The sequence below is a fragment of the Bubalus kerabau genome, chromosome 4, assembly GCF_029407905.1.
Source record: "Bubalus kerabau isolate K-KA32 ecotype Philippines breed swamp buffalo chromosome 4, PCC_UOA_SB_1v2, whole genome shotgun sequence".
NCBI classification, from domain to species: Eukaryota; Metazoa; Chordata; class Mammalia; order Artiodactyla; family Bovidae; genus Bubalus; species Bubalus kerabau.
The window spans coordinates 106491284-106516895 of NC_073627.1; the positions used below are offsets into that span (position 1 = coordinate 106491284).

The 25612-nt window shown below is 37.2% G+C and overlaps 1 protein-coding gene across 4 annotated transcripts in view; it reads left to right on the plus strand.

Moving 5' to 3' along the window:
• Positions 1 to 25612, plus strand: part of RFX3 (regulatory factor X3) — a 346378-nt gene that overhangs the window by 128314 nt on the left and 192452 nt on the right. For all 4 annotated transcript variants that reach the window (XM_055578191.1, XM_055578190.1, XM_055578189.1 and 1 more), the window contains one exon: positions 22526 to 22650. In XM_055578191.1, the coding sequence (XP_055434166.1) occupies positions 22534 to 22650 (117 nt within the window). In that variant the 5' untranslated portion in view covers positions 22526 to 22533. Of the gene's footprint in view, positions 1 to 22525; positions 22651 to 25612 lie in introns of those variants that run through there.

The following is a 25612-nucleotide window of genomic DNA, read 5'->3' on the forward strand; positions in this document are numbered from 1 at the left end:
GGGAAGGAACATAAATCACTTAAATTCAGTTCAGTTCACTCGCTCAGTCGTGTCTGACTCTTTGTGACCCCATGGACTGCAGCATGCCAGGCTTCCCTTTCCATCACCAGCTCCCGGAGCTTACTCAAACTCATGTCCATCGAGTCAGTGATGCCATCCAACCATCTCATCCTCTGTTGTCCCCTTCTCCTCCTACCTGCAATCTTTTCCAGCATCAGGGTCTTTTCTAAAGTGAGTCAGTTCTTTGCATCAGGTAGCTAAAATATTGGAGTTTCAGCTTCAGCATCATCACTTAAATTATGAATTGTTAATTTTTGTTGAGCCTTATTCATGATATTTAACAAAATAATTTTTGGGTAAATTGAATACATTTTAAAAGTTTTAATTGCTTTGTGTTATGTTATGCTTTAACAAATATTTTCATAATTCCCTAAGACTATGTAGGTATTGGATAAGTTTTCTTTAGGAGAAAAGGTTGTTATTGAAAAAAAATTAGATGTTACTATAAAGTGTCAGTTTGTAGAAATTTGTATAGTCTGTGTATTTCTCAAGGGAAAGGCTTTTGGATATTTTGGTTTTTCTTGTTAAACTGAGATAAATTTTCATGTGTATAAAGCCTGTGCTTTAAGAACCAACTTAAGATGTCCCATTTTTAGATTCTTCAGTATAATACACATTGGAATCTTATTTTGTGATTACTCTGTTATCTTTGTTGATTCTCATATTAAAACATACATAGATTTTCAGCTTGGTGGTAGCTTTATTAATACCCAATTTGAAAGAAAAATGAATTTAATACTAGAATTGCCAGCAATGATGATTTTAAAAATAAGAAGTTTGTAATTTTTTTCCTGGAAGTTCAAAGATAGGCATAAATTTCCCCATTTTTAAAATAACTTTGAGTAAAAACATGCTTCCTATATTTTGGAACCAGGTGATAGCTTTTCTTGCAGGCGTTGTTGCATCTCTGGAAGCTGCCCTGGGGACTTAGGTTTCACTGACAATGGGTTTGGAGCAACAGCTGGTGAACTTCAGAAATGTCAGCTTCATCCTTTGCACCTTTATTTTATGACTTTTTACTCAATATATTTGCTCTAGGAAAAATGTATGGTTTTTAGAATTTTCTCAGGAAGACAAAAAGTAAAATGAATTAATAATCTTTCTTTAATAATTTTTCCTGATAATCTTGTTGGAAGCCTTTGTTTCTTTTCCCTTTCTACTGTTAATTATTATTTACCTACTTAAAAACAAAAATATAGTGGAGTTACCTTGAAGTCATGTTAAGAGCTAAGTTATCCCTTGTCAAGTAGTATGGTAGAGCTTCATTGCAGAGATCAAACAGGCAGATCACAGCCTAAACTATGACACAGGATCTTACCTTGAAGTGCTCTAAGCCTACATTGCTCTAAACATAATCACATAGAGTAATATGACTAGTGTTGACTGTTAGTGGTCTTATTATAAAGTGGTTCTACTGTAGTCTGGCAAGTATAAGGAAGGAATATTCAGTGCTGTTGATCTAATTTCACAGTAACCTTTGTTTTGAGACACCAGATACTTTGGACATGTGGCTTATCTGTAAGTTTTGAAAAACAATTTAGCTATTATTTTTTATGTCTATAATGATTGAAATGGTGTGACTCTACCAAACCTCAAAATGTCAAAATTAGTTGTTAAAATGTATGAGAACAATTTTAAAGAAAAAATGATTGACATAATTAAGCTACATTGCTGACTCAGCCTATGTACTTAGAGCAATTTGGAGGAGCTGTTGTGTGGCTACTAGTTAACTATGGGCCTAACTAGGTGCTTATATTGGAGAAGGCAGTGGCAACCCACTCCAGTACTCTTGCCTGGAAAGTCCCATGGACGGAGGAGCCTGGTAGGCTGCAGTCCATGGGGTCACCAAGAGTCGGACACGACTGAGCGACTTCACTTTCACTTTTCACTTTCATGCATTGGAGAGGGAAATGGCAACCCACTCCAGTGTTCTTGCCTGGAGAATCCCAGGGATGGGGGAGCCTGATGGGCTGCCGTCTATGGGGTCGCACAGAGTCGGACATGACTTGAAGTGACTTAGCAGCAGCAGCAGCAGGTGCTTATATTTGGGAAAGTGGAGCAGGATGAGTAAAAGGGAAGGAGGTATGGGAGAAAAGAAAGAGAAAGGGACTCAGGGAGGAAGAATGATTGATTCATTAGCTTACATTAAAAAACATTCTGTTGTCTTACTGAAACAGAATGTATCAGTCAATGTTGAATAAACCTTGTTAACAAAGAGAATTTTCATTGTAAACAACCTTTTTTGCTCTGAGGGAAAAAACCACCCTTGTAAATCAGGGCTCAGTTGTGTCCAGCTCTTTGCGGCCCCATGGACTGCAGCCTGCCAGGCTCCTCTGCCCATGGAATTTTCCAAGCAAGAATACTGGAGTGGGGTGCCATTTCCTACTCTAGATGATCTTCCCAACCCAGGGATCAAACCCATGTCTCTTGAATGTCCTGCATTGGAAGGAGAAGCCCTTGTAAATCTGGTTTGTATAAAAAAGGACCCCGCAGAGAGAAGTAATCAGCCCATATTTGTATCTGGTTTTGAATATAATATATGCATGTCTTGGTACAAGAAAAAGCATTTATATTACCTTCATAAGAAAGGTGACATAGAAAATACAAGTTTTGAGTAGTTATATTGGGAGGTGTTTGCTTTCACCTGGCTTTAATGTCCTTCAATATTACAGAACTACGATAGAACTACTACAGAACTATGTAAATTAGTTGTAGATGACTTATGAGGCAATAAAAACCCAACAGTATGCATCACGTGCATAAAGAAGTTATGCAATATGGTTGGTTTGGGAGTTACATTTGTACAAAATAATTTAAAAAATTTTAAAAGGAGGAGTGATCATAATATGTAAAAGAAGTAATTGCATAACATTTTAACATGAATGAATAGTGCAAGTTGTGGAAAGCTTGTAAACCTGCCATCTAAAACTGATTACTCTTATGAGCATTTCATGCTGTTCGACAGTGAAAAGTACACCTTGTAAAAGCTGTTACACAAACCATTACATTTAAAAGGTTTCCATCTCACACCCCAAAATTACACTTATTTGCTGCAAGTGAAAATTCAGAATTTGTTCCTTGTTTATTTTGGTGGCAGTTATCATGGTGTTGAATTTTGCTTCTCCCCCTTCTTCCTGGAAAACTAGAAATTAGCCTTTTTGATTTGTTTATTTCAGTATAAACACAGTCAGTTTGTGTGCTATAGGCTACAGACAGAGATAATGTAATAATGAAAGTCGAACCTGAAACACTCTGATATTCCATGTAATAATAAAATACTGAACCTAAGTCACTTAGATGCTTCATGTATATGAGGAATAGACACATGAAGACACAAAAGACAAAAGACAATTTTGCAAGAGGATTCAGAATCTCTACAGAATATAAAATCCAGTGACCCATTTTAGTTAGCATCTCCATACACACACACGTTTGCCGTACTTGAAATCTTGTTAAACATCTTCAAAGAATACCTTAATCATTTATGTGAGAAAGAAACTTGAAAATGTCTAAGAGACTCACTTATTTTAGAGTTTCATTCTCCATGTTATGTGCATTTCTTTCATTGTGTAAGAAGCAGTTTGAGCTTTTGACAGGCCTTCCTACTTCTTTTTGCATGCATTCCTTCTTTCTTCCCTTATGCACCATAGTTTGTTAGAAAGAGCTATTGACTGGGAATTGGGAATTCTGAGTTCTAATGCCAACTCTGCTACTAACTGATGGATCCATTTGGTTTATTGGTCTCAGATTCCCTGTGAAATGGGGACCTGAACCATATGACCTTGTGGATACTTTTTAGCCTTAAATGCTGTGATTTTGAGAAGTAGAGCATTTATCTGAAAATCTATTATATACCCTCTTCTCCAGGGTTTTTTTTTTTTTTTTTTTTTTTTTTTTAACTGAGTGATCAATTTACTGAATGGATATTTCTTCTAAGAGCAGTTTGCTGAAACATGAAATTCATTAGGTGGCAATTTTAAGTTCTCCAAGTACTCTGATTTATTAGTTAGCTAAGAACCAGTTTTCCAAATTATCATCTGCCTGAAATATGTTTGTATTAATTACATATAAAATTTATCACAAATTACACTGCACTAAATAGTCACAAAAGCTTTTGAAATTTTGGTAAGAAGTATTAATTAGGCAAGCATCATCACTACGAACAAAGCTAGTGGAGGTGATAGAATTCCAGTTGAGCTATTCCAAATCTTGAAAGATGATGCTGTGAAAGTGCTGCACTCAATATGCCAGCAAATCTGGAAAACTCAGCAGTGGCCACAGGACGGGAAAAGGTCAGTTTTCATTCCAATCCCAAAGAAAGGCAATGCCAAAGAATGCTCAAACTACTGCACAATTGCACTCATCTCACATGCTAGTAAAGTAATGCTCAAAATTCTCCAAGCCAGGCTTCAGCAATACGTGAACCGTGAACTTCCTGATGTTCAAGCTGGTTTTAGAAAAGGCAGAGGAATCAGAGATCAAAAGGCCAACATCCTCTGGATCATCGAAAAAGCAAGAGAGTTCCAGAAAAACATCTATTTCTGCTTTATTGACTATGCCAAAGCCTTTGATTGTGTGGATCACAATAAACTGTGGAAAATTCTGAAAGAGATGGAAATACCAGACCACCTGATCTGCCTCTTGAGAAATATGTATGCAGGTCAGGAAGCAACAGTTAGAACTGGACATGGAACAATAGACTGGTTCCAAATAGGAAAAGGAGTATGTCAAGGCTGTGTATTGTCACCCTGCTTATTTAACTTATATGCAAAGTACATCATGAGAAACACTGGACTGGAAGAAACACAAGCTGGAATCAAGATTGCCAGGAGAAATATCAATAACCTCAGATATGCAGATGACACCACTCTTATGGCAGAAAGTGAAGAGGAACTAGATAGAGAGCCTCTTGATGAAAGTGAAAGTGGAGAGTGAAAAAGTTGGCTTAAAGCTCAACATTCAGAAAACTAAGATCATGGCATCCGGTCCCATCACTTCATGGGAAATAGATGGGGAAACAGTGGAAACAGTGTCAGACTTTATTTTTCTGGGCTCCAAAATCACTGCAGATGGTGACTGCAGCCATGAAATTTAATACGCTTACTCCTTGGAAGGAAAGTTATGACCAACCTAGATAGCATATTCAAAAGCAGAGACATTACTTTGCCAACAAAGGTTTATCTAGTCAAAGCTATGGTTTTTCCTGTGGTCATGTATGGATGTGAGAGTTGGACTGTGAAGAAGGCTGAGCACTGAAGAATTGATGCTTTTGAACTGGGGTGTTGGAGAAGGCTCTTGAGAGTCCCTTAGACTGCAAGGAGATCCAACCAGTCCATCCTAAAGGAGATCAGTCCTGGGTGTTCATTGGAAGGACTGATGTTGAAGGTGAAACTCCAATACTTTGGCCACCTCATGCGAAGAGTTGACTCATTGGAAAAGACCCTAATGCTCAGAAGGATTGGGGGCAGGAGGAGAAGGGGACGACAGAGGATGAGATGGCTGGATGGCATCACCGACTTGATGGACATGGGTTTGGGTAGACTCCAGGAGTTGGTGATGGACAGGGAGGCCTGGCGTCCTGCAGTTCATGGGGTCACAAAGAGTCGGACACGACTGAGTGACTGATCTGATCTGATCTGATCTGATTAATTAGGCTTTCCTGGTAGCTCAGCTAGTAAAGAATCTGCCTCCAATGCAGGAGACCCTGGTTCGATTCCTGGATTGGGAAGATCCCCTGGAGAAGGATAGGCTACCCACTCCAGTATTCATGGGCTTCCCTGGTGGCTCAGATGGTAAGAATCCACCTGCAGTGTGGGAGACCCTGGTTCGATTCCTGGGTTGGGAACATACCCTGGAGAAGCGATAGGCTACCCAGTCCAGTATTCGTGGGCTTCCCTGGTGGCTCAGATGGTAAACAATCTGCCTGCAGTGTGGGAGACCTTGGTTCGATTCCCGAGTGAGGAAGATTCCCCTGGAGAAGCATGGCAACCCACTCCAGTATTCTTTCCTGGAGAATCCCCATGGACAGAGGAGCCTGGCAGGCTATATAGTCCATGGGATTGCAAGGAGTCGAACATGACCGAGCGACTAAGCACACACATTAATTAGTTTTAATTTTTCCACAGCAGCTTCACCACGGATATTTGTCAACAAATATTTATCAGTACAGCCCAATTGAATGCCAAATGTATTGTTGACACTTTATATATGAAATACCTTTCAGTTGCTTAAAACCAAAACAATATATTTATCTATTTGTTGCTGCTGCTAAGTCACTTCAGTCGTGTCTGACTCTGTGTGACCCCATAGACGGCAGCCACCAGGCTCCCCCATCCCTGGGATTCTCCAGGCAAGAACACTGGAGTGGGTTGCCATTTCCCTTTCCAGTGCATGAAAATGAAAAGTGAAAGTGAAATCGCTCAGTCGTGTCCAACTCTTAGCGACCCCATGGACTGCAGCCCACCAGGCTCCTCCATCCATGGGGTTTTCCAGGCAAAGTACTGGAGTGGGGTGCCAATGCCTTCTCCCTATCTGTTTGTAGTAGTTAACAAATTTGTTAAATTAGGATAAGTATAGAATGTATTCAATAGGTGAAAAGTGTATTAAAAGAAATACACCTTCCCTGTTCTCATTTATAAACTCCATGATATTCAAGACATGCACATTCCTTTAATTTAAAATTAATATGAATTTTCAAAAGTCATTGGCTCAGAAAATGGTGAAATTCCAGAATATAGTTATAGGTAGCCTATAGTGTGCTAACTTGTAGCAAAATTTCAGGTAAGTTAAAATCTTGAACTCATCAATAGAAGGATCAAAGAAATCCTCAAAGGCCCTTTAAAACTTTTATTCAATACAAATTGTGTCATAGAGTAAATGGTTAAAAGAAACGAATTTTGAGTGAACTGGTCAATTTGTCAACAGTGGTTCTTATCTAGCAAGTTGATTTTTGACAGAGTGGTCTTAGTGTTATCATATACCCATCAGCATCTCTACCAGGAGTGAGGGACAGTGAAGCTGTAATGGAAGAGTACTACTGCCTTTAGAATTAGAGTGTTTTTCCTCACCTTTGCCTATAGCCAAAGTTGGAACCATCTGGAAGGTCTGCCTCTGTGTGTATTTGCATGTGTGTTGTATACTTACTACATGTACAGCATAACTGTTGATGCTAAATATCCATTTTGTGTATGTCTGTGGGTGTGTGCATGCACATGCGCCATGGCTACCACAACAGAGGATTAGTAGCTTGGTTAAAAAATTACAGCATGTCTAATTTCTGTTGCAGAAGATTAAAAATATAGAAAAGACTACTATTTAGACAGGACTACATAGATAGCATATTCAAAAGCAGAGACATTACTTTGCCAACAAAGGTCTGTCTAGTCAAGGCTATGGTTTTTCCTTTGGTCGTGTATGGATGTGAGATTTGAAATGTGAAGAAGGCTGAGCACCAAAGAATTGATGCTTTTGAACTGTGGTATTGGAGAAGACTCTTGAGAGTCCCTTGGACTGCAAGGAGTTCCAACCAGTCCATTCTGAAGGAGATCAGCCCTGGGATTTCTTTGGAAGGAATGATGCTAAAGCTGAAACTCCAGTATTTTGGCCACCTCATGTGAAGAGTTGACTCATTGGAAAAGACTCTGATGCTGGAAGGGATTGGGGGCGGGAGGAGAAGGGGACGACAGAGGATAAGATGGCTGGATGGCATCACTGACTCAATGGAAGCAAGTCTGAGTGAACTCCCGGAGTTGGTGATGGACAGGGAGGCCTGGCGTGCTGCGATTCATGGGGTCTCAAAGAGTCGGACACGACTGAGCGACTGAACTGAACTGAACTGACTTAGTAGTTAGTCTGTACAACATTTAAATCATTGTATCATAAGCCCAATACAGCATATAGCTAGGGTAAAAAAAAGAAAAAAAGCCCACAGTTTTTGCTCCTGGTACCTAATACATGGTATGGTATATTTATGTCCTCACTCTGTCCATTTCTAACTATGTGACCTTGGAGATTATAGAATCATTTAAGCTTTGGGCCTAAGTTTTCTTATCCATAAAATGGGATAATAATAGTACTTACCTCACAGGATTTCTGGACAGATTAAATAATGCATGCAAAATCCTTACATAAATGTGTTAACTAATTTATAACTAGAGGTTTCTTGAAATACCCTTCTATTATTTTTTTTTGTGAAGTTTCAATGATTGTTAAGAGAACATAGAAGAATGTCAGTTGAATATTGCCAAGCTCAAATAAATTTCAAATGGTTAATTAATGATGAAGTTAGAATAATTACTATTAGGCGAATTACTTATTCTTAGCTTTTCAGCTATGAAAATTAAAGATCTCTGAGTGCTTCTGTCTCTTGAAAACAAAGGAGGCATACCAGGCTACATTTTCTCAGATGATATGATTAGAGCATTGGTTCTTAAACCACAATTCAGTGAATCAGTTGTACTTATTAAAATAGTAAATGATGTGTCAGGAGATTCAAAGCAATAGTTGCAAACTTAATTTGCTCATTTGAGTTTATTTAATCCTTATTTTGTTTCTTTATTGAAAAAAAACTATACACAAAATCTGTTAAGGCATACAAATATTAGAATATGGGAGTTATAAAATTCTGCCATAATGGGAATTGAAAGTGAAGTCACATTAGAAAATTAAGAGAAAATATTCCTAATAAATAACTTGGTTGTAAATGGCTCTCAGTTCAGTTCAGTCACTCAGTTGTGTCCGACTCTTTGCATCCCCATGAATTGCAGCACGCCAGGCCTCCCTGTCCATCACCAAGTCCCGGAGTTCACTCAAACTCATGTCCATCAAGTCGGTGATGCCATCCAGCCATCTCATCCTCTGTCATCCCCTTCTTCTCCTGCCTGCAATCCCTCCCAGCATCAGGGTGTTTTCCAATGAGTCAACTGTTCACGTGAGGTGCAAAATCCTTACATAAATATTGGAGTTTCAGCTTCAGCATCAGTCCTTCCAATGAACACCCAGGACTGAGAAAACTATATTTTTTCACAATTTTTAAGTATTAAATGCACCTGGTATAGTGTGCTCTAATAGTACTGTTTCTGCAGGGTCTTAAACTCATCCTCCTTGTAGATTCATCTGTTCATTCAACAAATTGAAGATCCTCTGTGTGTTAGGCAGTGTTACATATTTGTAGGTAAAAAAGATAAGCATAGTCCATGTGCTCATGGTTTTTATAATCATCTGGAGAGACAGTTAACTGCATCTAATATTGTTGCTAGCTGAGTAAAAGTAAGATGCTATAGGAACACTCAAATACCAGATCCAGACCTATTTGGAAGCAGAGGGGTCAGGGAGAGGGAATAGTGATGGGGTTTGGTAGAGTGTCTGGGGGAAGTGGAAGGTATTCTGAGATCTGAAAGATAAAGTGAAGAGGTGGGAAGGCACATTTGAGTCAAAGAGAACTTCCTGTGCAAAAGCCCTGGGATCAGGAAGCTGAGAGTAGTTCCATATGGCTAGCTTGTATTTTGGAGAAGGAAATGGCAACCCACTCCAGTATTCTTGCCTAGAGAATCCTGTGGATGGAGGAGCCTGGTGGGCTGCTGTCCATAGGGTCGCATAGTCGGTCACGACTGAAGCGACTTAGCAGCAGCAGCTTGTATTTAGTACTTTCTGGAGATGGTAGGCGGGAGCTATATTCTAAAGAGTCTTTCTTACAATCCCTTGTTGAGGGCTTTGCTGTTCATCCTAAGGGCACTGGGAACCTATTGCAGGGACTGACCTCCACTCTGGAGCTGAAGAGATGAAGATAATGTGAGTAAATTTTGAGAGACAAAGAAGCAGAATCATTGGCCTCCGTAATTGATTAGATTTGGGGATTGAGAGAGAAAAGTTTGGTGATAAAAGAAATGATAGAACAGTTACTGTTGAAGGTATTTTAAGGGTTAAAGGAAGAGTTCTGTTTTAGTCCCCTGGGAAGATCCCCAACGTGTAAGAAGAGGAGGGAGGGTAGAAATAAAATGCATCTTGTAAAATTTTACAATTATATAAAACATTACATAATGACAATAGCTTTTAATAATAGAGAATTTACAGGTGAATTGCATATTAATATCCCCAGTTAAGGGGTCTTAACCATAGATTTATGAGATAGCCTAAGGCCTAAGGCTTTAGAAGGAACTCTTGTGTTTGAAGCCATGAAAATGCTTTAGAGTGAATTGAAAGGAGCATCACCAATTCCAAAAAAGAAGCTCTGAAGGAAGTGTCTTTAGTTCAGTATTATTGACTTATTTCAAGTATTATTCATTTTTAGAAGTAATTTTCTGGTTAAGTTTGAGGGCAAACAGAATTGGGTAGAATCTTCAATCTATTTTAATTTTCATCTTTTATCCAAGCCTTTTTTTCTAAGTGTGTACATATGCATTTTATAATGAAAGTCAGTGTAACTATTTCACTTGATTAATAATAGTATTATGTTTTAGAGCAGTTATTTCCAGTATTTATGTATGTATGTATATAGATTTTTTTGAAGTCCACCCTCTCTCCCATGTTCACTACATTCACCAAAAAATGGCAGTAATGAATTTAGTTCTTTTAAGATATTGTACATTTAATGGGGTATATTATTTCCATTATTAGCAATGTTATTATACAGTATTATATCCCCTTTTAGATGTGTTGATCTCTTTGAGCCTGTCATTGCAATAGTTAGGAACTGCAAAAGGCTCTATTCTTTACTTTTATAAAAAGAAAAAGAAATAAGAGGTAGAAAAAAATAGAAAAATTTCTTGCATGGGAAAGAGAATCCAAGAAAAAGTTGTTATTGAAGCCTTTTTTGGTGTGAAGAAAATTAAGAATTCGTGTTTTACTTCACTCCATGTTAAATCCAAAGGAAATCCTGTTTGGAAACAGCATTACCTGTTTGCTTTCTTTTGTGGTTCTTTAAGTAGGCTACCTTTTAAGCCAATGTTTCCTCTCTCTTTGCTCTCATCCCATCTAAAGTAAGACCATTTATTTGGAAGCCCCAGCTGGCAACCATATTTTTGTTTATCAACACAAATCATAAGGCTGAAAGTGAATAATTTCATGTGTGTGGATAAACCCCACTACTGAGTATAGGGAAAAAAATAAAACTTTTTAATAAAGTTTAGGGTGTGTAGGAAGAAGAAACCAGATGTCACTAGGCTTGTTTTAAGAGACACTAAACACCTAAATTCCCCACCTATATCCCCTTCTCAGTTTGAAATCTATGGAAAGGGCACCACTGCTTTTATGAGTTTCAGTATGTGGGAACAGAATTGAAATTCATGTCTTTATTCTGGATTGGACAATAAGTACTAGGCAGTGTCATAAGGAAGGGATCATATTTGACATTTGGGAATGTGTATTACCATTGATTTCCTTCTTTCAGCAGAAATATGACCAAGTTCATGGCACTAGCAATGAATGGACCTGTAGATATAATCTCCAGATAATATTTTTTAACTTCTTATTTTGTATTGGGGTATAGCCAGTTGGGCTTCCCTGGTAGCTCAACTGGTAAAGAATCTACCTGCAAGGCAGGAGACCCCAGTTCGATTCCTGGGTTGGGAAGATCCCCTGGAGAAGGGCATGGCATCCCACTCCAGTATTCTTGCCTGGAGAATCCTCATGGACAGAGGAGCCTGGCGGGCTACAGTCCATGGAGTTGCAAAGAGTTGGACATGACTGAGGGCTTAAGCATAGCACAGAATATATAACCAGTTAACAATGTTGTGATAGTTTGGGGGGAACAGCAAGGGGACTGACTCAGCCATACAAGTACAGGTATCAGTTCTCCATCAAACTCTCCTCCCATCCAGGCTGCTGCATAACAGTTGAGTGGAATTCCATGTGCTATACAGTAGATCCTGGTTGGTTATCCATTTTAAATATAGCAGAGTATATATGTCCATCCCAAACTCCCTAACTATTCCTTCCACCCATCCCTTCCACCGGCAACCATAAGTTCGTTAAAGTCTGTGTGTCTGTTTCTGTTTTGTAAGTAAATTCATCTGTGTCATTTCTTATAGCTTCTACATAGAAGGGATATCATATCACTCAGTATGACAATCTCTCGGTCTACCCATGTTGCTGCAAATGACATTATTTAATTCTTTTTAAATAAGTATGTGTACATAGATACAATGGACTGAGTAGTAGTCCATTGTATATATGTACCACATTTTATCTGTTCCTCTGTTGATGCACATGTTGCTTCCATGTCTTGGGTATTGTCCACACCCCAGTGAACACTGGGGTGTGTGTATCCTTTCAGATCATGTTTTTCTCTGGGTATATACCCAGAAGTGGGATTGTAGGGTTATATGATAGCTCTTATTTTCAGTTCTTTACGGAACCTCCATACTGTTCTCCATAGTAGCTGTACCAATTTACATTCCCACCAACAGTGTAGGAGGGTTCCTTTCTCTCACACTATCTCCAGCATTTATTCTTTGTGGACTTTTTGATGATAGCCATTCTGGCTAGTGTGAGGTGACAGCTCATTGTAGTTTTGTTTTTCATTTCTCTAATAATTAGTTATGTTGAACATCTTTTTATATGCCTCTTGGCCATCTGTATGTCTTCTTTGGAGAAGTACCTATTTAAGTCTTCTGCCCATTTGATGACTTAGTTGTTTGTTTTGATGCTGTTAAGCATCATGAGCTGGTTATAAATTTTGGATACTAATCCCTTGTAGGCCACATCATTTGCAAATATTTTCTCCCCATCTGTGGGTTGTCTTTTCATCTTGTTTATTGTTTCCTTTGCTGTGCAAAAGCTTTTGAGTTTAAGTCAGTCCCATTTGTATATTTTTGTTTTTATTTACATTATCCTGGGAGATTGATCAAAAAAGATACTGCTGCAATTTATGTCAGAGTGTTCTGCCTATGTTTTCCTCTAGGAATTTTATAGTGTATAGTCTTACATTTAGGTCTGTAATCCATTTTGAGCTTATTTTTGTGTATGGTGTTAAAGAATTATCTAATTTCATTGTTTTGCATGTAGCCTGTTCCATTAGAAATATTGAAAATGTTGGTTTTTAGAGCACGTTGGGAATTTTGAGCCACTTAGTAGGAAGGCAGACAGAACTTTTACTAACTGAAAGGATCAAATACTATACAGGTATTTTGGGATCAAATACTATACAGGTATTTTGGGGATTATAAGGGCTATTTTACAGAATACAAAACTGACTTTTTGGGATGGCTCCAGGGTAGGATGAGTCTCTGGAGCTCATGTTGCTTTTGACCAGCAAGCCTATGGTTAGCTTGAGGCCACCCAAAGTTAAGATCATTGGTTTGGGAAACCTTGTATTCAGGAGTCCTTAGGAGTTACACTGTTGTCACTGTATACCCTCAAGAATTTTACCAAACCATGCCATTTTATGGACAAGGCAGTGGCACCCCACTCCAGCACTCTTGCCTGGAAAATCCCATGGACGGAGGAGCCTGGTGGGCTGCAGTCCATGGGGTCACTCAGAGTCAGACGCAACTGAGCGACTTCACTTTCACTTTTCACTTTCATGCATTGGAGAAGGAAATGGCAACCCACTCCAGTGTTCTTGCCTGGAGAATCCCAGGGACAGGGGAGCCTGGTGGGCTTCTGTCTATGAGATCGGCCAGAGTCAGACACGACTGAAGCGACTTAGCAGCAGCAGCAGCAGCATGCCATTTTATATCTGTGAATAAAATTATACCATGGGCTGCATATTATTTGGCATCCTGCTTCTTATATTTAAGTATTATGAACATCTTTCCATGCTGACTTTTATAGATCTATAGAGTGTTCCATTATAGGAATATAGAGTAGAAGAATTTATTAGTTCCTCCATTACAGACATTTCAGTTATTATTGACTGTCATAAATAATACTTGAGTGAACATCTTTGTATTTGTGTATATTATTATATTATAATAGTATAATATATATTATTATAGATAATATTATATATATTATTATATAGAGATACTAGCCTAAATGTGTCCATTTGACTGTTTTTTTAAGACAAATTTAAATTCTTAAAAGGAAACAAGTCTCATATTATTTCCTCTTCCATCTATAAAATATTTTCTGAACACAAGGTTAGTACATATCTCTTTTAACCCATGATATGCTTTTCTATGTCATAAACATAACTTTGATTACATAGTGATCAAATACTAGGCATAGTACATACTTACAGTTCATGTGATATTTGTGTCCATTTGTTCAAATTTAGAATTCTTTCTTAGCACCCAAAGTCTCCATAGAATACTTTATTTTGATGATTTCACTAAAATAGCCTCACCTGTCTAGCTGTTTATATTGCTGCCTGGGATCCAGTGCCATTATTGGAGTGAGACAGACCTGAACTTGAATCCTTTCTTTATCTCTTAATAGTTCTGTGACTGTCAGCAAATTACATAGTTCTGAGTTTGAGTGAACTCCGGGAGTTGGTGATGGACAGGGAGGCCTGGCGTGCTGCAATTCATGGGGTCGCAAAGAGTCAGACACGACTGAGCGACTGAACTGAACTGAACTGAAGGCTTTTCTCTCCTATAAAATGAGAATATCTACTTCATGGTTGAAATTAAGGTTCAATGTATGCAAAGATGCAAGGTATCTATCACATAGAAATGCTCAACATATGTTAGCTATTCTTATTACTCTCTCTAGTAATGAAAATGATTGATTTATGATAGAATTATTAAGTGCTGTCATCATTAAATACTCCGTTTAATAGGTTCTAGTCCCTGTCAGGATTGAATTGACCAATAATAAGAAACATTTATAGATTTGTCTAATAGATTTTGGTAAGAATCTTTCTGTATGTTGCATCATTTTGTTCTCAGACTCCTCTTCTAGTAAGAAAAAGTATAGGATATTCAGAAATTTTTGTTCATTGGTTTTCTTTTCTTTTAGCTGTTATCTGAGTGCTCTTTTTTTTTTTTTTTTTTTTTTTTTTTAGCATATGTTACCTAGGTAAGACTGATTGGCCTTTTAATTTGTCAAAGTGAGTGCGAGAAAATGCCAGGCAGGATGGCCTCAGCAGTAGACTGGACAAGCACGTAGGTCTCTTTTCCCAGGAATTACCTCTGTAACTGATAATAGTCTCTCTTGATAACTAGAAACAAATAACAAAATTCTTACATCATTTCAACAGTTTGGTTTCAGTAATGTGTTAATAGGTTGTTTCATTTTTTAATTAGTCCATTAAGATAAAAAAGTGTTAAAGTTATTTAATTTGATTTGTTTTATCCAAAGAACAGTTTTTCATAATCTATTTCTGAATCAAAGAGAAAACTTATGCTTGAAAAGTGAAAAAAGTTACCCAGGCAAATTGTATATGTTACCAGTGTGCTGATTAATCATTGCCAAGATTAATCTCTGTTATCAGTTATCACAGGAAGATGACTGCCAAGCAGTCTACACTATTATCATTCCATCATTTTTCTACAGATCAATTTAGTACAAAAGATTAAATGTACACAGGAGGATTATAGCATCAAATATAAAGAAGAAGCAGAGCTTTTATAATATAGAAAATTAGAAATTTTTGTTTTACATCTCTTTAGTTACTTGATTTACTGATTTGAGAAAGCCCTGTGCTTTATTTACAATGAGTAAACTTTTCACAGAGGTATATTTCAAGTAAAAAGAGCTGACTGTTAGTTTGTAGCTTAACCAGTTTGTTTTCATTTGTGCTAGTGAAGTGGAAAAAAAAAAACAAAAAACCAAGACATAGTATTTTACATTTGTAGGTATATTATTCAGCCCAATAAAGTTTTGTCAGTTTCAAAAAAGAAAACCACATTATTTTAACCCTATATATAATTTCTAATGTACCTCATTATTTTTCATTATATTGTCAACTTTGAAAAAAGCTTAATATTCTTAGTTTTTTCCTGAAGAATTGGAATGATCTTAATATTTTCATCATCTACTTCAGAATAGTCAGAAATGTATATTTCATACTGGTTTTGTGTTCAGGAAAGTATGTATCAGCTATTTTGTTTCCCAAAATCATAACTCAGTTGTCTAATTTTAATAAGTAGAGGTTTTCAATGCTATGGGTGTTATATATACTCTTATTTATTTTCTAACATTTATTCAAGAATACTGATGCTTAATCAGAGTATTAGTAATAATCTCATACTGAAAAAGTTTTGTTGTGATTTTGGATGTTTCTCTGAAAGCACACTGATGTTAAACTCCTTATTCTGTATTATAAAAGTAATAATTTTAAATCATGACTTTTTGTTCTGTAAATAGCATTCCTATGGTCTTATGTTGAACCAGGTTTCTGAGTAATTTATTCTTTAATGTCACATTTTAGGTGTGATTTATTTTTACTATACCAATAACTAACTATCATAATAATATTGGTTAATTTGGTTGAAATAGAAATTGGAATTACCATCTTTTGCTTTTCTATACTAAGGATAAAGGAAGATAATTCTCTGTTGTATTCAAAATTACAGGTTTTTATTTTGAACTGAACTGAATTAAAACTTGTTACATTCCTTGGTGTGTAACGACAGTACAGTCAGTATACTGGGACCAAGCTTTGCAGACTTTGCCTTTTTTTTTGGAAAGCAAATTATTTCAGGATAAAAAAACCCAAAAAATTAGATGATACTATGTGCTTTTAAGCTAGCCCAGTTATATAGTTCTGTTTGATAAGTAATTGATTAGGTCAGACTATTAAACCATTTAATCTGGCATGTACATTGTGTGTGATGAAAGAAATCCAGCTGTGAATTTGAGTGTATTAAATAATCTTCAGGAAGTTTCACAAAGAACACTTGAATGCCTTGAAACTTGCAATAATGTGTGTTTGTTCCAAACACATTTGCTTTGCCTGGGTTTTGCCCATCAGGTTGCAGAATGGTAATCTTGCTGCATTCAGCAGCTGGGTTTTTGCAATATTCTTTTCCTTTTTCCAAGGGTTAATTAGCCTTCTTTCAAAATGTGGCCTATTTAGCTGTAGATTCGCATGATTCAGCCAGAGCTGGCCATACAAAGCAAAAACCGTTAACAGGCGGGTGTGTCCAACTGCTTAATTAGCCAGAATAAAAAGGTCCTTTGTCAAACAAGCATCTGTTGCTCTTGACACACCTGACAGCCACATTAGACAAGGATGACTAGACTGAAATTGTGCATTTCTCTCCTGCAAGAATATACAACTTATTTACATATGGACTGCATCATGGACAAACGGCAGGGGTTTATTTAGCTTATCAAAATGGATTAATGTGACAGCATTTGTGGCTGATAAACAAATATCACTTGAAAGGGGGCTATGAAGGAACTAAACTAACCAAATTACTCCCAAACATAAACAAAACATCAGAAACCACCATTAGATGAATGGGAACACCTCAGATGTACACACAGTCCTTTATACTGGATCTAAAACAAAACCTACAAATGAAGCATGCTAAGACAGTACCCTCATGTGATGGTCTGTGCTTTCAAGTAATGTTGGAAAGCTACCAAAATACTCTGCATGTGTCAGTGGGTTTAAATGATCTGTTTAGGAGAATTTGGCGGGAAGCTTACACTTCTCAGCATGCTTTAACATTCAAATTGATCTGCTATTAAGTCAGGTCTTCAGAATTAATCAGTTAAAATGCCTCTGGAAAAACACTAGTTGGGTTTTATTGAAAGTGAAAGTGAAGGTCGCTTAGTTGTGTCTGACTCTTTGTGACCCCATGGACTGTACAGTCCATGGAATTCTCTAGGCCAAAATATTGGAGTGGGTAGCCTTTCCCTTCTCCAGGGGATCTTCTCAACCCAGGGGTCGAACCCAGGTCTCCTGTATTGCAGGCAGATTCTTTACCAACTGAGCTACAAGGGATGCCCAAGAATACTGGAGTGGGTAGCCATCCCTTCTCCAGGGGATTGTCCTGACCCAGGAATCGAACCAGGGTCTCCTGCATTGCAGGCGGATTCTTTACCAAATGGGCAACGAGGCTTCTCTGATAGCTCAGTTCAGTTGTATTATGTCTCAGTAGAAAGAGAATGCTTCCTGTGTTCAATGTCAGAGAGAGAAGAGATGTCTCACTGTTATATATCAAATAGGATAGATTGAGAATCCCAAAGATTTTCTGTTCAGACCAGTTATCTCTAGCTTTTCATTTGGAAGCCTTTGATTGTGATTTTGCAAAGTATTCAGTAATGTACATTATGACATGTGTGTGGTATATGATAACACGGGCTTTAGAGTAAAGCAAATCTGGATTTGAATTTAGACACTTACTCTTACCAACTGTGTGACTTTCAGCAAGTTTTTAATCAATTTGTGCTTCAGTTTTCTCATCTTTTAATGGGAAATAATAGCATTACCATTATAGGGGTCTTTTGAGGATTAAATGAGAAGATATATTTCAAGCTGCTAGCATATTGTGTGGCACCTGGAAAAGACTAGTTAATGAGAGACCTAACTATGGGATTGTGAGTGTTTTTTTGTTATAACTTTTTGAGCCAGTCTCTGGGAGGGATGTGACTAAGATCCTTTGAAGGCCTGAGGCTTTGGTGGAGAGAACCTCTTCTGCAAACTTGAGGAAGAAAATGAAATCAGAGGATAATTAAGTTGTGTCTATTAAGGAAGGGTAGAGACCAAACTGAGAGACTAAGTTCTTATCAATTGGCATGACCCTGTAATTCAGGAGCCAAGGAGATTAGATGATGAGCAGTAACTTGGGAGTAAACAGTAGATATTCTGGGAAGTTATTGAATGTTCTGGATTGGTCTTTCTGTGTTGCTTTTGATGTGGTATATTCTAGAGCAAGAAGCTGGATGGAAATTTCTTCATGACTGTCTAACTTTAAGGTATATAGGCCATCATTTTCTCTCCATCTTATTTTCCCCATTGTATTCTGTAAAGGTTGCTCCTATTAAATAATTGGGATCTTTTTCCTTCTTTCTCATTCTAAAAGTTTACCAATTTGCTTTTTTAAATTCCCTTCACTTCTGGTCTATTCAGGGTCAATTATGAAACTCAGGACTTCTAGTTTGTTAGTAGTTCAGTGCATGAGCTTCAGTGTGATGTCCATACCCTCTTTTTTTACTTCCAACAGCTATTTGGTCTCGGTTCAGTGACTTAACATCTCTGGGCCTCAGCTGACCCAGAGATGAAGTTAAGTGATAAAGATTTTAGTTCCAATCATCTAAAAGTTAAACATTCCTATTAGTAAAGTAGTCAAAGCTTGGGTGTTTTTTTTGTTTTGTTTTGTTTTTTCCATTTTATTATTTTTTTTTTCTTAATTTTTTTTAAATTTTATTTTATTTTTAAACTTTACATAACTGTATTAGTTTTGCCAAATATCAAAATGAATCCACCACAGGTATACATGTGTTCCCCATCCTGAACCCTCCTCCCTCCTCCCTCCCCATTCCATCCCTCTGGGTCGTCCCAGTGCACCAGCCCCAAGCATCCAGTATCGTGCATCGAACCTGGACTGGCAACTCATTTCATACATGATATTTTACATGTTTCAATGCCATTCTCCCAAATCTTCCCACCCTCTCCCTCTCCCACAGAGTCCATAAGACTGTTCTATACATCAGTTATGCCTCAAATGCCTATAAAGGCCAAGCATATGTATTGCCATATAAATAATTTGAGTATAAAACACATAATATGGGCTTACCTTTTCTAGATATTCAGATTTTTCAAGAGAATTTAGAAATTTGGCTTTTAACACAGAATTTTCTGGTTTTTAAAGGCTGACAATTAAAAATTTTAATTTGTAGATAGTCAATGCCAAAGCCTATCTAAGGAGTCTAATATGGTCCATAGGCACCCAGTTTTCAAATCTGTGTCTTTTATCTTCTGATAAGCTCTCTCAGGTGATTTACTGAGGAATTACTTTCAAAGTGCATTTAATTTTTTAAAGATCTTCATTATTTATAGTCTTAACGTATATTTGTCTAAAACAGTGGTTGTCAAATTATGAGTCATATACCAAAAAAGAGTGTGTAGGGTGATCTTCCGTACAGACCCCTGGACACACGAAAGTGCCTCAGTGAAGTTCCTAGCCAAGACTGGAATGAACAGGAGAGGGTTTTACTTTGAGTGACTTCATTGTAAGAATCTCATCCAACCCTTGATTGAATAGCTTAAACACAAAAACATAACTGGCAACTGTGTTCCTCATTTGTGTACTAAATTGACCAATGCCTCGCTTGGAGTTGGGAAGAGAATCTAAGAAAAACTCACTGAAGATGATATCAGTCTGGTTCATTCCTCATTCCCTACAGAAAGGTGTCACCTCGCTCTCACTAATAGCCCTCTGCTCTAGTGCAAGTGGCATCAGTTGCCCAAAAGTGTGTAATGAATTGAAGGAAATTGGCATGTGTTTTCTTTTGGGGGAGGGTATTTCTTCCCTCTACAATGGAATAAAGAAGAGGTACAGATAGAGTTCTGAATTTGTGTATCCCCTCTCCCAATTTTGGGAACCACTAATCCCCAGGAGAAGGAAATGGTAACCCGCTCCAGTGTTCTTGCCTGGAGAATCCCAGGGATGGGGGAGCCTGGTGGGCTGCTGTCTATGGGGTCGCACAGAGTCGGACACGACTGAAGCGAGTTAGCAGCAGCAGCAGTCCCCAGGTGATCTTAATTAGGCAAGAGTTTTATGTAGTGAATACTGTCATTCTCAAATATTGTCAGGCATATTCGTGGTCTTAGTACTAGTGAAGAAAAAAGGCTGTGTGTGTGTTTGGAGATCAGTGTTACATTTTTTATTAATTAGCCACAATCTTTAGCTATTTCACATAAAAAAGTCTTCTTTTGGAAAACTGGAGAAACTGACAACTAGTTTTGCTTTCCCATAAATTCAGTTTCAGTGAGCTGAACATAAGCTGGCCCAAACAAATGGAGTGGTAGCCACTGTCACCATCACTTTCCTTCTGTAGCCCCTCTCTGCCTTCACTGTATGGGCATAACGTTCCTCATCTGTAAATGGAGATTACAATCATACCAACCACATTGGGTTTTCACGTGGAGTTGTTTATGAATTAACATGTAAAGTACTTAGAAGAAAACATAGCATGTGTTAAATACTCTGTCAGTGTTAGCTTTACTGCTGTATCTTGTTGTATGCATTAAGGTTTATTGTTCTGCTTTAGAGGTTTGACTAACAGTGGAATAAGAATAGTCAAACACCTAAAGTTATACCATTATCAAGGTCTAGAAAGAAAACTAAGCAGAGCTTCTAAGTGAAAAGGCCTAGTCCTGTCTCTACTCCCTGTGACCTTGAGCAAGTCTCTTAACCTCTCTGGCTTTAGTTTTCTCTTTTACGAAATAAGTTTAGATTAGATATCTTCAGAGGTCCGTTTCTGAAATTGAATGAGATGATAGAAAAGGTTTGGGGAAAAATTGGAAGAGGTCATTCTGTGACAAAAGATGCTGAGAGGGGTTAATTTTCTACTGAAAGAACTGAATGCTCTTTCAGAATTTTCTTTGGGAAAATTAATGTTCATCATACTGTTCATGGATTTAAACCATAATGCAGTATTTTTCTTAAGCTACCAATTAAATATTGTTTTTTCCCCTAGGAAAGAAAACTAGAATTCTGGTCCCTGCTCAATAGCAAAGAAATTAATATGTTTTCTATTGACTGTAAAAGTAACAAAAGGGAATATCAGGGTCTAAGAAACCATACTTGTTGAATGTACACTGTAAAATTTAATCCTGATTGAGTTATTAAATCCTTAATTTAGTAAGGAAGGCACATGAGAACTGAAAAATATGCCATGTTGAGCTGTGAATGAGAGATGGTAAAATTTCGTGTCTTTGTTTGCAAATGTCACTAGATAATAGTGATCCTCCTTATCTTTCAAAATATCCAACATTATTGTTGTCTGGCTATCTTTGTGTAAGAATATAATTTAACTGTAATTTTAGCACCATATCATCCCACAGGCAAGAAAGTCAGCTTGATCCTGTGGCTAAGTTTAGGATATATCAGTTAGTTTTTATATACACATTAATTTTTAAAAGTCAGTGAATATTGAGTTCGAAAGTTGGACCTCAGAAATAATTTATTCTAAATTGTACACTTCCAGTGACATCCTATAGTTTATAAAAGTGTTGAGAAAGTACAATTTATGACATTTGCATCCAGTTAAGGTTTGTGTTATGAGAATTAAGTCTTCACATAATTTACGATAGGACTAGTTTATAGTGTGCTTGAAACAGCTTATAACAGATGAGACCTCATTGAAGTTCAACCTTTATAGCCTCAAAATAAGAGGTATTTCTGGAGATTTTTAAAATGTAGATTAGAAATTTTCTATATTGATTTTAAAAGTGGTCAACATGACTATAACCATGCATGGAATATCTAGAGAGCATGTTGGGTGGAGTTAGAGATATTCTGGGAGTAGAAAGTTAGTCTCAGTGTACGATGTTAAGAACAATGTGATGTATCTAGTCATATAAGAAGAGCATTTTAAACTTTCTTTCTGTTTTAATAAATTTCAGAGACCATCATGCAGACATCAGAGACCGGGTCGGACACAGGTTCGACAGTGACTTTACAGACATCTGTGGCTAGTCAAGCAGCAGTGCCTACACAGGTGGTACAGCAAGTACCGGTCCAACAACAGGTAAGGAGCTGCTGTTCGCAGAGAAGATGCTGTGCATCTCCTTGTGCTGCCCCTCCAACACAGCTGTGTTGAAGAAATGATTCGCATAATACTTTCTGGCACAATGGGTGCCAAAACAGACCTCGTTCAGTTCTTAGATAAAGTCAGCAAATGTTCCTTGAGCATTTTCTGGTGTGCCAAGTTCTTTCTGAGATAGGCTGTAGGGATACAAAGATAAACACTCAAACTATAATCCGTCTTCCAAAAGAGCCTCTTAAGTCCTAAACAGAGCATTTGTTTCTGACTTGACCACTCTAACTGGGTTTTCTCCTCCTCTTCACCCCTCCTTATTTTTTATCACATCTTCCTATTTCTTTCTTATTGAAATGTTGGCACTCATATTTTTATGTAATTGGCTTATGGTAGTATTTGATAAAGGAGAGGATGTTTGTACCCTACAGGAAGGGATTTTGCCTTTGTGATATTTTGGAAGGTGCCTGGGTATTATGGTGACTGATACTGTTTAATGAAAATTAAATTATCTTAAAGGTCTGAAAGTCTGAGTCATGCCACTTAAAAAATTGAGAATGAATTCATCATCACATGTTTACTACAAGGCTTATTCATACTTGGGACACTGAGCTTGTTTTGGAAAGCTACTGACAAAATGGTGTTATTTTGTGCCAGTTAATAGTTCTTTGGATTGTGAATACATTGGCCTGTCATTTCTTCTAAAGAATGGTGAGAAAATATGTGAGAAAGATAATTTTCCTGTAATTTCTCAGTATCAAAGAAAATCTTTAGCAAATGTGCTTTTGAAATTGCAATATAAATAAGTCTTTGGGTAGAGGGATAACTTTTCTTAAATTATAGACAGAAGGACTCAAGGTTATGTTCTTCTCAGGAGATAGAAGTGGGATGGGCAGGGGGAGTGCCAGAATCATGGAGAAGGGTCTTGGACTCCCAGTGTAAATGAAGACATCTGTCACAATTATTTCTTTTATACTTAAATCTCAGCACACTCTTCTCTCTGTTCTGTATAATACAATGGTATTGATGTCATCACCAATTTCAAGACTCTGAACATTATTCAGAAGAGAGTAGCTTATGGCATATCATCCAAAGAGCAGGTAGAGAACTATTGGAACAATGTTATATATAATTTTAAGAAGATAGTTCAACAGCCTACCAATATTAAGTACATATTGAGCAGTTACACTCACTGGTTTGTTGTTTGTCTTCTTCGTGGAAGAAGAATGGCCTTGAGCATTCCTGTCTCTAATGGCAGTGCAGTGGAGAGCCTGCTCTTTTCTCCAGAAGGTGCTCCCTTGAGAACTTGAAGTGTGTGTGATAAGTGCACCTGGCCTTCACTCCTGGACTATCATTTCTTTCTCTCTTTCTCCTTTCCCTTTTCTTCCTTTTTTCCTTCCTTCCTTTTCAAGGAACATTTTTAAAAAATTAAATTTAGTGTTACTAGATGTTTGCTACAGGTCAAAATAGTTTAGCAAGTTTGTTATTTTAAAAAAAAGCAGTCCTCACCCTCCCTCTATTCCTTCTCAGAGGCAAGCAGTGTTTATTTTACTGTTTCTTGATTTTTTTAGTTTTAAACATTTTTGTATCACACTTTTCTTTCTAGTTAGTCCTTAACATATGCTTGTGTGCATGCGTACACACACTTTTTCCGTCCCAGAGGCTCCTGATACACTAGGTTGAACTATGTGCAATTTTTGATCTACAAAAACAGCAATTTCATACGTTTCAACCTAATAGTTATGCTGTAATTTTGATAGATCATTAATGTTTATATTCTCATGACATATAAAAACTATTCAGATCTATCTAGTGAGCTGTGATTACTTTTCTTTTTTGTAAAACTCATTTAATTTCCTTGCATTTAACGATTATGTGTCCAGTTGAATAAGTCTCAGAGCATTCTGACCTGCTCTAGTCTGGAATGGATGCTCTTTGCTCAGCCCCATCCTGGGCAATCCCTTTGCCATCATCCTGGGATTTCCCTTTTCTCTGTTATGTTGGCTTTCCTGTTTCCTAAATCAGTGTCTTAAACTCTTTCTTTATTTGCTAAAGCACGACTTGCAGTAGCATCCTAAGAAATGGTGTATTTTGCACTCTTTTGTGTCTGAGAGGGAATTTATTTCACAGTTTAGTTGTTGGATGGGTACAGAATTGGGGGTTGGATATCTTTTTCTTCAGAATCCTGAGGGAATTGTTCCAATGTCTTCCAGTTTTCAGAATTGCTATGGAAAAGTGAAAGTCTGTTCTGATTCCTAATCCATTGTATGCAACCTATATGTTTTTTTCTCTCATGTTTTAAATCCCAGCTTCTTAAAATTTCATTTCTTGATATGGGCCTATTCCCATACATTGTGCTGGAACCTTGATGAGCCTGTTCAATCTCATGGACACTCATGTTCTCCAGTACTGGGAGTTTTTATTCTTTTTTTTTTCATTTATGATTACCTCCCCTCTTTTTTCTCCTTTTTCACTTTTTGGACTTTTTGGTTCTGTTTTTAGTTTCATCTTTCATCCCATCTATTGCTTTTCATTTCTGTTACCATAATTTTAATTTTTAAGAGCTTTAAAAAATTCCTTATATGGCCCTTTTTATAACATCATGCTTTATTTCCTGTTTATAGTATCTTTTTTTCTCTCTCTCAAGGTATTAATTTTTCAAGTTTGTGAAATTTTCTTCTCATATAGTCTCTTTCTTTCATGTAGAATAATTTTTTTCTGGCCTGTCTTTTGTATTAGAAACTTTTCTGAAATACCTGATAATCTTTGAGGGTTTATTCATATTTTAAAATGTGGGGATAAAAGCCTGATTTGAATGCATCAGTGACTTTGTTGACTTCAGTATAGAGTCACTTGACTGGGCTTTTTAACTGGGGACCTTCTGATGTTCAGTACTTCTTTTCCTCTTGAGGTGGTCATATTTTTAAAGACGACTTCAACTTCTTGCCTGGCG